The sequence below is a fragment of the Cydia pomonella genome, chromosome 9, assembly GCF_033807575.1.
Source record: "Cydia pomonella isolate Wapato2018A chromosome 9, ilCydPomo1, whole genome shotgun sequence".
Taxonomy (NCBI): domain Eukaryota; kingdom Metazoa; phylum Arthropoda; class Insecta; order Lepidoptera; family Tortricidae; genus Cydia; species Cydia pomonella.
In genome coordinates, this window is record NC_084711.1 from 16,467,897 (window position 1) to 16,481,608 (window position 13,712).

A 13,712-nucleotide genomic window follows, 5' to 3' on the forward strand; every position below is an offset into this window, starting at 1 on the left:
AGTCCAGGGTCTCATGATGGAGTCAGGAGTTGGTCACTAGAACTCCTAATCTACTCATTATAATTCCAACGTGTTTGGGCTCAAAAGATTTGCCCTGACGAGCACCATCGATCTAGATGAGGTCCAGGGTCTCATGATGGAGTCAGGAGTTGGTCACCAGAACTCCTAATCTACTCATCATAACTCCATCGTGTATGGGCTCAATAGAGTTGCCCTGACGAGCACCATCAATCTAGATCAGGTCCAGGGTCTCATGATGGACTCAGGAGTTGATCACCAGAACTCCTAGTCTATTCATCATAACTCCATCGTGTTTGGGCTCAAAAGATTTGCCCTGACGAGTACCATGGATCTAGATTAAGTCGAGGGTCTCATGATGGACTCAGTAGTTGGTCACCAGAACTCCTAATCTATTCATCATAATGGTAATTTGATGGTACTCGTCAGGGCAAATCTTTTGAGCCCAAACACGATGGAATTATAATGAGTAGATTAGGAGTTCTAGTGACCAACTCCTGACTCCATCATGAGACCCTGGACTTCATCTAGATCGATGGTACTCGTCAGGGCAAATCTTTTGAGCCCAAACACGATGGAATTATAATGAGTAGATTAGGAGTTCTAGTAACCAACTCCTGACTCCATCATGAGACCCTGAACATCATCTAGATTGATGGTGCTCGTGAGGGCAAATCTATTGAGCCCAAACACGATGGAGTTATGATGAGTAGATTAGGAAATATTAGGAATTATGGTGACCAACTCCTGACTCCATCATGAGACCCTGGACTTCATCTAGATCGATGGTACTCGTCAGGGCAAATCTTTTGAGCCCAAACACGATGGAATTATAATGAGTAGATTAGGAGTTCTAGTGACCAACTCCTGACTCCATCATGAGACCCTGAACATCATCTAGATTGATGGTGCTCGTGAGGGCAAATCTATTGAGCCCAAACACGATGGAGTTATGATGAGTAGATTAGGAATTATGGTGACCAACTCCTGACTCCATCATGAGTCCCTGGACTTCATCTAGATCGATGGTACTCGTCAGGGCAAATCTTTTGAGCCCAAACACGATGGAATTATAATGAGTAGATTAGGAGTTCTGGTGACCAACTCCTGACTCCATCATGAGACCCTGGACTTCATCTAGATCGATGGTACTCGTCAGGCCAAATCTTTTGAGCCCAAACACGATGGAATTATAATGAATAGATTAGGAGTTCTAGTGACCAACTCCTGACTCCATCATGAGACCCTGAACATCATCTAGATTGATGGTGCTCGTGAGGGCAAATCTATTGAACCCAAACACGATGGAGTTATGATGAGTAGATTAGGAATTATGGTGACCAACTCCTGACTCCATCATGAGACCCTGGACTTCATCTAGATCGATGGTACTCGCCAGGGCAAATCTTTTGAGCCCAAACACGATGGAATTATAATGAGTAGATTAGGAGTTCTGGTGACCAACTCCTGACTCCATCATGAGACCCTGGACTTCATTTAGATCGATGGTACTCGTCAGGGCAAATCTATTGAGCTCGAATACGATGGAATTATAATGAGTAGATTAGGAGTTCTAGTGACCTACTCCTGACTCCATCATGAGACCCTGGACTTCATCTAGATTGATGGTGCTCATCAGGGTAAATCTATTGAGCCCAAACTCGATGGAGTTATGATGAGTAGATTAGGAGTTCTGGGGAGTTCTGGTGACCAACTCCTGACTCCGTCATGAGACCCTGGACCTCATCTAGATCGATGGTGTTCGTCAGGGCAAATCTTTTGAGCCCAAGCACGATGGAATTATAATGAGTAGATTAGGAGTTCTGGTGACCAACTCCTGACTCCATCATAAGAACCTGGATGGACTTCATTCGGGTCAAAAATAATAATACAAACCCTAACGTGATTTCAAATAACACTGAAACTCTATAGCACTAATGTGCGCAAACGATTGGCATCTTGACTAGGCAGCATGGGTGCGTAGCCACCATGCCAATCGATACGACAACGAAACACTATCTGTCTCTCTCTCGTACTAATATGCACAAACGATTGGCATCTTGGCTGGGCAGCATGGGTGCGTAGCCAACATGCCAAACGTTTACGATACGACACGGAAACACTATCTGTCTCTCTATCGCACTAATATGCGCAATCGATTGGCTTTTTGGCTAGGTATCATGGGTGCGTAGCCAACATGCCAATCGTTTACGATACGACAACGAAACACTACTCTCTCTCTATCGCACTAATATACGCAAACGATTGGTATTTTGGCTAGGCATTAAGCAAGTGTGTGGCCAACATGCCAATCGTTTACGATACGACAACGAAACACTATCTGTCTCTCTATCGCACTAATATACTTTATTTATACCTGCAGTCATTTAGTAACTTCTTCATTTTCCATTGGTGTGAAAGAGACAGAATAAAGAGCAAGGGTTATAGTACACTCTGTAGTCTGTACACTTAGTAGTAGTGTACATAAAAAAAAAAACTACTGTGCATATACAATAAAATAAAGAGTGCCCATATGATATCATATGACACTAAAATTAATGTTGCTTGAAATTATATTGAAAACTATCAAGATTATTCTAGTCTGCATTGAAACGCGCGTCGCGTTGCCGGCGCTCGCGTACCGAGCGCCAACGCCATCTATCGAGCGTTATTTCGTGAAATCGGAGAACGCTCCAAGGATTAAGGGCTCTTAAGCGCATTGTGTAACTCACATAATAATTGTTACATGAGAAAATATTCAAGGCCCGTCTGATTATGAGCTCCATTGGCAACACAATTATTAAATGTGGTCACAGAAAAATAACGAGTTGCAGAAGATTAAGTCCCTTATAGCAGCATAGTTAACCCCTTGGGTTAGAAATGTACGCGCTTCTATACATTTTAACCGCTATGATCAGGTATATTTAGGTACGCTAGCGATCGACATGTGTGACCGCTGTGGGCCATTTAAAACAAGCGAAGACGGACTAGAGTCAGACCTAGATAAGTTAGCAGCGATTTTGATAGCCCAGATTGTGTATTGTCAAGTAAACATCATAATTTCATACAAGTTTGACGTATAAAATAACCCGTGCACCGTCTGGGCTATCAAAATCGCTGCCAACTTATCTTGGTTCTCTACTCTCATATGTTTTATGTGCTGTTGGATGATCGGCATGATCAAGCTAGCGTTGCCCTTGGGTCATCATCTGCCAGAATCCGCTTCTTCCCGTTCTAAATTGTGATTAAATGCTCTTGTAACATTTTGGCTTTAAGATAATGGACAATTTTAGCTTGATTCTTGTCAACTAGGTCGGATTGTCGTTGGATCACTGTTTAAATTGGGGACTGTCGTAATGACCGTTTTTCTGATATAAAAAGATCCGACAACGAACCAATGTTATTTAGAAAACATTCAGCTAAGATATTCTGAAATTAGTAAAACAGATATTGGTAGTTATTTTTCTTTTATGCATTAATCATTTGATATGTTATAGTATAGTTCTTTTAGTTATAATATTGCCCACAATATTTCGCCATACGCTTAAATAATAATTTGATATGGAACCAATTATATTCTGACATTTTACATACTAAATATATACCGACTATTTATAATAATTATATTTTGTAGGCACACGACAGGTAATTATGTATGGTAACGTGGTATCCCACGACATAGTTTATTTTGTTCGGAGCAAGACAAACAGTATGAAGATTCCATACAAGTGTTTGTCTTGTCCCGGAGATATTTAGTCTTACCCCATCTTACGAGTACTTTATCCATTTACACGGTGTTTTTATTGAATTCCGTTAACTTCGGGGTATCGGTAAGTACGTTTAAGGAAACTATATGGCATAGTAAATTTTCAAACAAAAAAAACCTTTTTTTTTAATTTTTGTTTATTTTAAAAAAAGTAATTAAATGTTGCATATAGCTTTGTTGTAACACTGGCATTACATTTAACTCAACCAAACTATTGAAAACTGTGACATATCAATGTCATTTTGAACATCAATCGTCCGAGATAGTATTTACGGTTAGTAGCAAATGTATTAACTCATACTTAACACTAACCAATATGTAAACAGGCGCTAAGCCAAGTGTACACGCTCGTAAAGACCTTATAAGATTAAAATTAAATATTGATTATCTCCCAAATGAAGTTAATTAGAATACCGGTGTCTTTGAGAAATAAAAAAAACACGGTGTATAGAGTTTAAATTTTTACTTCGATAAATCAGCGCTCAGGCACTGTAAGTGTAAAATAGTAAATACATATATGTAGGTCTAGGTATCATCACGATTTTAACGTGTATAAATTAGGTGTGGTGTGCCTCATTAACACGCAAGTGTCTGAATAGTGCGCCATCAAGCGCTGGGCAAAAGTGAACTGGGCGTGTCACACTGAAAGAAATGTTTGCATAACTGTAACAAACATTTTGGTTACTGTTTACACAAAAATTGGGACTTGCGAACTATGTGTTATATGTTACAAAACCGTGTTTGGCTATCAGTGTTCAGGTATTTATTATACACTACAAAATAAGTTTTGTAAATTTATGCAAAGTTTATTTTCTTATAACCGTAGTCTTGTTATTTAGTAAAGTTACAAAACCAGTTCGGCTATTTATTTTTTTCAGTGCAACAACAACTTTTCCCACTTATCTCTTACTCTTTAAAGTACAAGTAATTAGAACTTTAAATATACTTACCTTATTTCCTGGGTACTTATTCTCTGTGGGGTTTGGTGTGATAGGTTATTTACAGTAATTATACTCATTAATAAAACAAACGATGCAACGATAATAATAATAGATAACCAACTTATTAGGTACCAATCTTCTTTTTGGTGTTGTCTGAGATTTTTCTTCCATTTATGAAATTATTCTGCCTTAGAACTGCAACGCTCAAATAATAGTCACCTGAACGAAAATATTCAAGTTAGTGTTGGACCATAGACGGGCTATATTTGGTGATTTTACGGTACTTGACCAAGGTTAAGTAAAGCACGACAAGAAGATGATGATGTTATGATATTAGCCAAAATTAGAATGTTCGTAAGACTTCATACCTATAATTATCACATATTCGCTATCGATCGTTGATAGATATATGTGTACGTGTAGCTGTTGGGACAAAACCATTATCAGTGCATCCTCGGTATCGTGGCAAATTTACAATATTTTTACTGCCTACATGGGATGACACGAACAAGTCACCCAAGAAAGGAATAAATGGCGTCGCATGATTGGGAAAGCCGACCCCGCGTAAAGGGAATAACCGGCCAAGAGCATGTCGGGCCACGCTCAGTGTAGGGTTCCGTAGTTACTCTTCCGTCACAATAAGCTAAACTGGAGCTTAAAGTGTAGTAAATGGTACCTTTCACCCGAGTTAAACAAATAGGCAAATTTGCATAATCAGTACCTAATTAAAGTAAGTCTTTTTACTATGAAGGGAAAACTTTTTGCGATAACTCAAAAACAGCTAAACTGATCATGTCCGCTATAGTTTTCATTTAATGTATTTCTTAAGCTCTACTTCCACGATTTTTTTCATATTTTTTGGACCTATGGTTTAAAAGTTAAGGGGGGGGGGGACACATTTTTTTTCTTTCGGAGCGATTATCTCCGAATATATTCACTTTATCAAAAAATGTTTCTTGAAAACCCCTATTAGTTTTGAAAGACCTTTCCAACGATACCCCACACTTTAGGGTTGAAGCGAAAAAAAAAAATTCACCCCCACTTTACGTGTAGGGGAGGTACCCTAAAAAAAATTAAATTTTTAGATTTTATTGTACGACTTTGTCGGCTTTATTGATTTATATATCCATGCCAAATTTCAGCTTTCTAGCACTAACGACCACGGAGCAAAGCCTCGGACAGACAGACAGACAGACAGACAGACAGACAGACAGACGGACATGGCTAAACTATAAGGGTTCCGTTTTATGCCATTTGGCTACGGAACCCTAAAAAGGCAAGGTAGAAGAAAAAGACCCATATGTAATGACAGAAAAATAATGTATAAAATATAGTGTTACGTGCCGTGCCCGTCAGTCATATGATTCAGCTGTATAAGTACATATCTTACACACAACCATATGCATGAAAAATACTTTTGTTGGCAGTTTATTTAAGTGTGCTACTTAAATATGTAGATACCACAAGGACAATGCCAGTCGCCGTCACCCATACCGGTGTATAATATCATGTTTGTCATTCAAATTCCGAGAATTTCGTGATATATAAGATGGTTGAGAGATACCTATAATAGTTACTTCTTTTTGGATAAAAGTACAGGCAATAGGAAAATATACCTTACCTTTACTTTATAGGTACCTATAGCCTTTCTTAGAAGTGTAAATAAACAAACCCCTTTTTAGGGTTCCGTAGTCAACTAGGAACCCTTATAGTTTCGCTATGTCCGTCTGTCTGTCTGTCTGTCTGTCTGTCCGAGGCTTTGCTCCGTGGTCGTTAGTGCTAGAAAGTTGAAATTTGGCATGGATATATAAATCAATAAAGCCGACAAAGTCGTACAATAAAATCTAATTTTTATTTTTATTTTTAGGGTACCTCTCCTACACGTAAAGTGGGGGTGAACATTTTTTTTTGCTTCAACTCTACAGTGTGGGATATCGTTGGAAAGATTTTTCAAAACTAATAGGGGTCTTCAACAAACATTTCTTGATAAAGTGAATATATACGGAGATAATTGCTCCGAAAGAAAAAAAATGTGCCCCCCCCCTCTAACTTTTGAACCATAGGTCCAAAAAATATGAAAAAAAGTCTTGGAAGTAGAGCTTAAGAAAGACATTAAATGAAAACTATAGCGGATATGATCAGTTTAGCTGTTTTTGAGGTATCGCAAAAAGTTTCCCCTTCATAGTAAAAAGACTTACTTTAATTAGGTACTGATTATGCAAATTTGCCTATTTGTTGAACTCGCGTGAAAGGTACCGTTTCATCCCTTGGTTAACAATTTACTATACTTTAAGCTCCAGTATAGCTTATTGTAACGGAAGAGTAACTACGGAACCCTACACTGAGCGTGGCCCGACATGCTCTTGGCCGGTTTTTTTAAGGCTCGTATAGGGCCGCAAACTTTATCTGAGCATAATAATGTAATAAGGTCTTAAATATTTATAAGGTTAGCTGGAAGAAATCCCTTTTAAAGATAGGTTCGCCTTTGTACAAAACATTTTTGTTGTTTTGTTTTGTCTGTTTTTTGTTAACCTGTTTATGTGCAATAAAGTGAAATATATGCATATATACATAAGTGATAAAAGATTTACTATTTGTACAATGTACAGAGGATGAGATAAAAAAAGAGCAAGATGACCATGATATTTTCCTGAGCGATTTTATACTGTTCTGGCCGCGTAGCCGACGTTACAATCGTTCACGCTCCGTAGTGTATCGTAGCTATCTCTCTCTATCACTCTTCCATATTAGTGCGACTGTGACAGTTGCGTTTCGTTCGCCACGGAGCGTGAACGATATGCACGTTGGCTACGCGGCCAGGGCTATTTTTTCCCATTGCGCTTGGGAAAAACTGGTTTGACCAAACCAGTTACATCCGAAATCGGGTTTGCCTGTTTGATAATTTTCAAAATATTTTCAGCGCGTTTCTATAGGTAAGTTCTAGGTTACTTACTGAAGTGATTTTATTGAACACGTATTGTGTGTAGGTATTGGGAAGCGCTAGTAATTGCTTGCAACAGATGGTTTTTAACGAGCTTAGCCTCAATAACAATTCAGCGGCGAAACGGACTTACAACGCACTAGACTGTTTTTTTGGGTACAGTTGCCAAGGTTATCCAAAACCGATCAGATATTACGAGTTCGCTTTTTTAGCAGAAAAACAACTAAATTTGGAATGGCCAATTGCTCAATAAACACTTATTTAATTTGATTGCAAAGCAGCTGACGCGGTTATCACACTGATGCTAATTCGCACATCACTCCGGTTTATGAGGGTGAAAGCGCTATGCACGTATATAGCGACGTCCCACTCGCACACCGGAACGGCGTGCGAATCCGCATCCAATGTGAAAAACCGCCTAAGCTTTTGATAAGAAAAATTACTCTTGTTAATTGTGTGCGTATACAAATAAGAAAGTTCTTTCCCTGTGATGAGTTTTCCCCACATTGACCTTCATATAAAAACAGATTGGACCTTACAACTTATGAGAATAACCTGTTGCCTTTCTTTCCTTGACATTTCCTTTAAACTTCCCGTAGTTCCAATATATTCGTTTTCTACTCGTCGACTGTAATGGTTGAATTAAGATTTCGTATACCAAACTATAATTGCGTCATTTTCTCCCAACTCAACTATAAGATTCATTTTGATACGCTGTAGTCAAATATACCCCTAAAAACGTTTTCTTATCAGATTTTTTCTCTTCCAGTTATAATCTCAGTGTGCTGGGTCGCCGGCGCAGGCGTGGGCTTCCTGCCGCTGCTGGGCTGGCACGCGGCCGTTGACCCCGATGTCGGCTGCTACTTCGTCGAGGTTATGGACTACAACTTTCTGCTGTTCCTGTATTTCGCCACGATCATGACGCCCAGCGTGCTGCTGGCCGCCTTCTACGCGCACATCTACCGCGTCGTCGTCAAACAGGTTTCAATATTACAAGCTATTATTTAACTTGCCATGTTAGTGTGTTAGTTGGTTTGTTAGTTAGTGTAGGTCAAATCTAGGAAGCTAAATTTGACCCAATTCCCGATTGCCTAATGTCACAAGACAGGAGGTGGACATAGGAACATCTGATGAAACAACGCAACCTAATTGTGTTTGGGGTTTTTAGAATTGTCTCGATGAGTTAATACTCATCTTTACCACAGGCAATAATTTGCCTGTGGTGAAGAAGTACAGTCAGTGATAAAAGCTTGTACCAACGAGCAACGAGCTTGTGCCAAAAATAATATTTGAATGATATTTTATTTGATATAGGTACTTTTGATCAACAGTCTTTCGCCTTTATAGTTACACGAGATAATTCAAAGTTTGCACGGAACCTTCGGTGCGCGAGTAAAACGAACTTGACCGGTTTTTTTAATAATTGCTGACTACGTTTCCAGGCTATGATTCAAACCTGCAGAATCATAGCTTGGGAATTACCTGTATTATAATTTATATTTTCCTTGCATCGTAAATTGACTGCCCGAACTTTGAAATAAAACGACACAGTTTTTTACTCGTACACTTAACTTGTTGAATTTCGATTTAGTGTCAAATACTAGTTTTAATTTTTTCGAATATTAATAATTTTTAAGGTTTATTCTCATATGAAGAAATACAAGTCTAGTTTGAACTTGTTTATGTATTGTTTGAATTGATGTCACTAGAGTCAGACCAAGATAAGTTGGCAACGATTTTGATAGACCAGGCGGTGGAAGTATTATTTTAAACGTCAAACTTCTATGAAATGATGACGACTTTCACCGTCTGGCCTATCAAAACAGCTGCCAACTTGGCTTGGTTTAACTCTATGCGCATGCGCACATTTTATACTTCGACTAAAATATGTATACAGGTAAAGATTTTACTTACTACAAGTAATTACTATGCATAGGGGTAAATGATCTGAATCTTTCCAAATTCCTGTGAGTTCAAACAGGAATACTAAATGTTTCAGATGAGCGAGGTGATGACGGTGCAGGGAACCAACGGGCGCGTCACGGGCGGCACCATGCTGCGAGTCCTCGGCGCGGCACAGAAGCGGGAAGTCAAGGCCACCCAAAACCTCGCCGTCATCGTCTTTTTCTTCATGGTCTGCTGGATCCCTCTCTACACCATCAACGCCATCAATGCCTTTAAACCGGACCTTCACATTCCAAACCTGCTCACAGACTTCTGCATTATTCTATCTCATCTAAACTCCGCTATCAATCCACTGCTTTACGCATACCATCTTAAAGATTTCCGAGCGGCGTTAAAAGGACTTATATGTACAGTCCTTGGGAGAGGAGGACCTATTCCACCTGGGTACAGACCACCAGTTCCAGTCAGACGGCCGGCGCTGGAAAGATGCAACGCGCTGAGGGAGAGACCTAGAATTTATGTCAACTCACCGGTTTGGCTCCGTCAGAAAGAAGCGGAGTTAGCTGCGACGCAGCAAGTGAACAAAGCGGTAGCTCCGCCACCAGCAGATATGGAACCGTTTTTAAAAAAGACCGTCGCTGAATGTTCCAGCGGGCGGCACACGCCAGAAGGCCGAGAAGGCGAGGGCAGTCCTTATCTCATAGAGCAGGACCAGGAGAGGTGTCAGAGCCCGTACAGGCGAGTGGAAGAGCTTCTACGTAGAGTGCGAAGAGTGAGCTCCGACCACAGCTGACACGAGCCGCGCCGGGACCGCCCGGCCTACAGCCTCTCCTGAACTCTAAAGCTTTAAAGCCGAGAAGGCAACCTATTCCAAAGAATACGACTGCTATGAGCAGATTTACTTTACGGCTGTCAACATGATCTATATTTATAAGAAATTTACTATTAGCTGAAGTCATATTTTTAGATATAAATGAGATTTTTCTAGTACAACGTAAAATCTATGTGAGTAGATGTTATTGCAGTGCAAGAATTACAAGAATGGGGACTTATATTTAATTATCGAATGTTGCTGTTATGCTTGTCCTGAGAGAATCTGTCAATTTGTATTGTTGCTTGTTAAAAATTAAACATGCAGTAAATTTAATCATTAGTATTTCATTTATGTATTTGACCAAGGTTTTATTCATACATATGTATCATTAGGTATTGCAATTAGGCACTCTTTGTCAACTTCTTTGAAAATTATCATTATGGTTAGTGATTTTTTAAATTTGAGGAAACAAAAACGTTAGTGTAGTTAGTGTACAGTAAGTACGTTTGCTATTTTACCACATTAACATTATTGAAATTATGTGGTCAATCCAAAGACATGTCAAACGCTTCGCTACGAAAATAATGTATTTCCTCGAGTACCATAATTGTTTTCTAATATTTGCTCCAAATTATTTTTTACACTCGCATGGAACATTATATATCTTCATTTTGGTTTTCCTGAGTAATTGAGTATACACATATAAAGTCGAAATATAATGTAAGAACAACAACCCCACCCTACCCCAACCCTACTCTATTAAACGTTAAATCATTTTAGGGCCGGTACAGACGGACTGCAACTCGACTGCAACTTGTATGGGAACTGCATGCCGACTGCACTCCAACTGCAACGTCGACGTGCAGTTCCCATACAAGTTGCAGACGAGTTGCAGTCCGTCTGTACCGGCCCTTACAGATTTTGGGCATAATTGCCCACAGGGGACCATTTATTGGCAGGTATTTTCCCTTCGCTGTATACTGCTCAATCCGTAAAAAATAAAAGTCGCACAAGGAAGAATCCATTACCTCATGGATATGCATGCTGACAGCGGTAACAGTTACAACGGATCATTAGAAAAGGGAAAGTGCATTACTATATGAAGATACTGCTTATTGTACAAACGGCGTTATATTTTCATTCAAGGGTATAATTCCAAGTACAAAGTTTAGAAACGATAAACGAGGCAGTTGGTAAAGTCAATGCGTAATTATTTTCCGATTACCTATTGAAATAAAAATCTTAGATGACCTCACTCTCAATCATGTGATTGTGCAAGTTTGTTTACATAAATACTGATGATAGCTCCATCTAACTTTGAATTCCGTTATTAGATGTAAGGCGCCATCTATGCGTTTCTGTGAACCCTACTCGGTATGGTTACAAGTACTAATAGTACCTTTAATAATACTGACGTCCATTGCTATATGTAAACTGTTTCGAAAGATGGCGACAATAGTCATTACTCGTAAAAATTTTGGAGTTATAATAGATTTAAAAAATCCTCAATTTGCGTATTTTATTTTACCGTTTTGTCAGCGTGATTGTTATATTTTTGATAATGAACTAATGAACCGTGAACTAAGTCAAGGACGTACAGACAGACATGATGAAATTATGAGGGTTCCTAGTTGACTACGGAAGCCTAAAATAAAACGTATTGTTTTAAATCTTAGTGAACAATGCAGTTAAGAAGTGTAATTAATTCTTAACGTAATTTCGGAATCAATTGAATGTGGACTAATCAAGATTCAATTAAAGCCTTAATGTACTTGTAATATTTTTGTAATTCATTCAAATAGCAGTATTTGATGATAGCCACCAATAAGTATTGACCTTTACCTAAACTGAATTGGTATCATATTTTAAAAATCGAAATATGCCCCAGAGTCGACGTATAGACTTGTATTGGTTTGAAGTGGCTACTACGCCCTGCGGGAACGACGTAGTAAGGTTAGGTTAGGTAACAAGGTTAAACAACGGGATTTAGAGCGAGAGGTGTAGTTGTGGAGGTATTTGAAGGAGTTCTTTACCCAATAGTGTGTGTTTTTCAGCTAATATGCTGATGACAATGATCGTATTCACTTAGGTACTTTTGCTAAATGTAATTTACTGACCTTATACTACCAGTCTTAGTACGTACCAGTCTTAGCATTATTACAATTAATCATATGGTCTAAGATAAAAAGCTCATTATCAGACTTAAAGGTGAAACCGAACTGTTACTAAATTATTTAAATACCATTTATAATTTAAGTAGAACAATGATGATGATGATGGTATCCTGTTATTCCTCATCAGGGACCCTCAGGGCATCAGGGCTCTTAGAATGGACTTCCATTTTTCACGGTCTATCGCGCCTTCCTCCAGTTCCGCCCTGCCGAGGCCAACTGATGCAGCCTCCATTTCCACTGTGCGCCTCCAGGTGGTACGTGGACGTGGGGGACCTTGTCCCCTTTTTCCGGGAATTTTCCAAGGCAGCCCTTGCTTTGATAGGTGGTTGTTTGGCCTTGTACTTAAGTAGTACAATAATAATAAAAAACTGAAGTCACTAACAATAATATAAAAATTGAGTTTAACCAAAATATTAAATAATAATGCAGACATATTACATGTATCGATAACTCATGTAAGTTATTACGTTCGATTGTGGATAATTTGTATGACCTTATTTTCCCTATATTGTTCTAAACTAAACATCGGGTGAAAACGCGATCCTCTTTAATGACAGTTGATGAATACATATTCTAGGTATAATTACAGTCTGCCTTGAAGGTGTAATTAAAAAAGATATGTGCCTTTGTATTTTCACTTGGGTTTCGCAGTCAGTTTTATTGAGACCAATCTAAAATTTAGGATCTGATTTTTTTAGTATTACGTCGGTGGCAAACAAGCATACGGCGCACCTGATGGTAGGCAGTCTCCGTAGCCTATGGACGCTTGCAACTCCAGAGGTTACCGAGCCTCACATTCCGCACCCTCGTTGAGCTCTGGCATTCTTACTCACCGGCACGGCAGGAACACAACTGAGTAGGGTCGAGTGTTATTTGGCTCGGCTTGGCACTTATATTACTCTTAATCCCTAATCCAGTGGCATACGTTTTGAGTTGTTGGAACTTCGATTTTATTTTACTTAATCAAATTTTAAATTTAATTGACGTAATTGTCCGAGAGCCGGTTCCTGCCACTTGGGTTAATAATCTTTGTTTACTTTGACTAAAAGAGGGTAAACTCGCAAAGCTTAACTCAGATGGCGCTGCGATCTACAAAAACACAAAAATCAAAGATTACACACTTTTGTTTGGTTTCAAGACAACTAACCATTTA

At 39.0% G+C, this 13,712-nt stretch overlaps 1 protein-coding gene across 1 annotated transcript in view; it reads left to right on the plus strand.

The window, feature by feature from the left end:
* Positions 1 to 10,612, plus strand: part of LOC133521492 (adenosine receptor A2b) — a 161,125-nt gene extending 150,513 nt beyond the window's left edge. The window contains exons 2-3 of the mRNA XM_061856490.1: positions 8,436 to 8,647; positions 9,666 to 10,612. Of these exons, the coding sequence (XP_061712474.1) occupies positions 8,436 to 8,647; positions 9,666 to 10,364 (911 nt within the window). The 3' untranslated portion in view covers positions 10,365 to 10,612. The remainder of the gene's footprint in view (positions 1 to 8,435; positions 8,648 to 9,665) is intronic.
* The last annotated feature ends 3,100 nt before the right edge of the window (positions 10,613 to 13,712 follow it).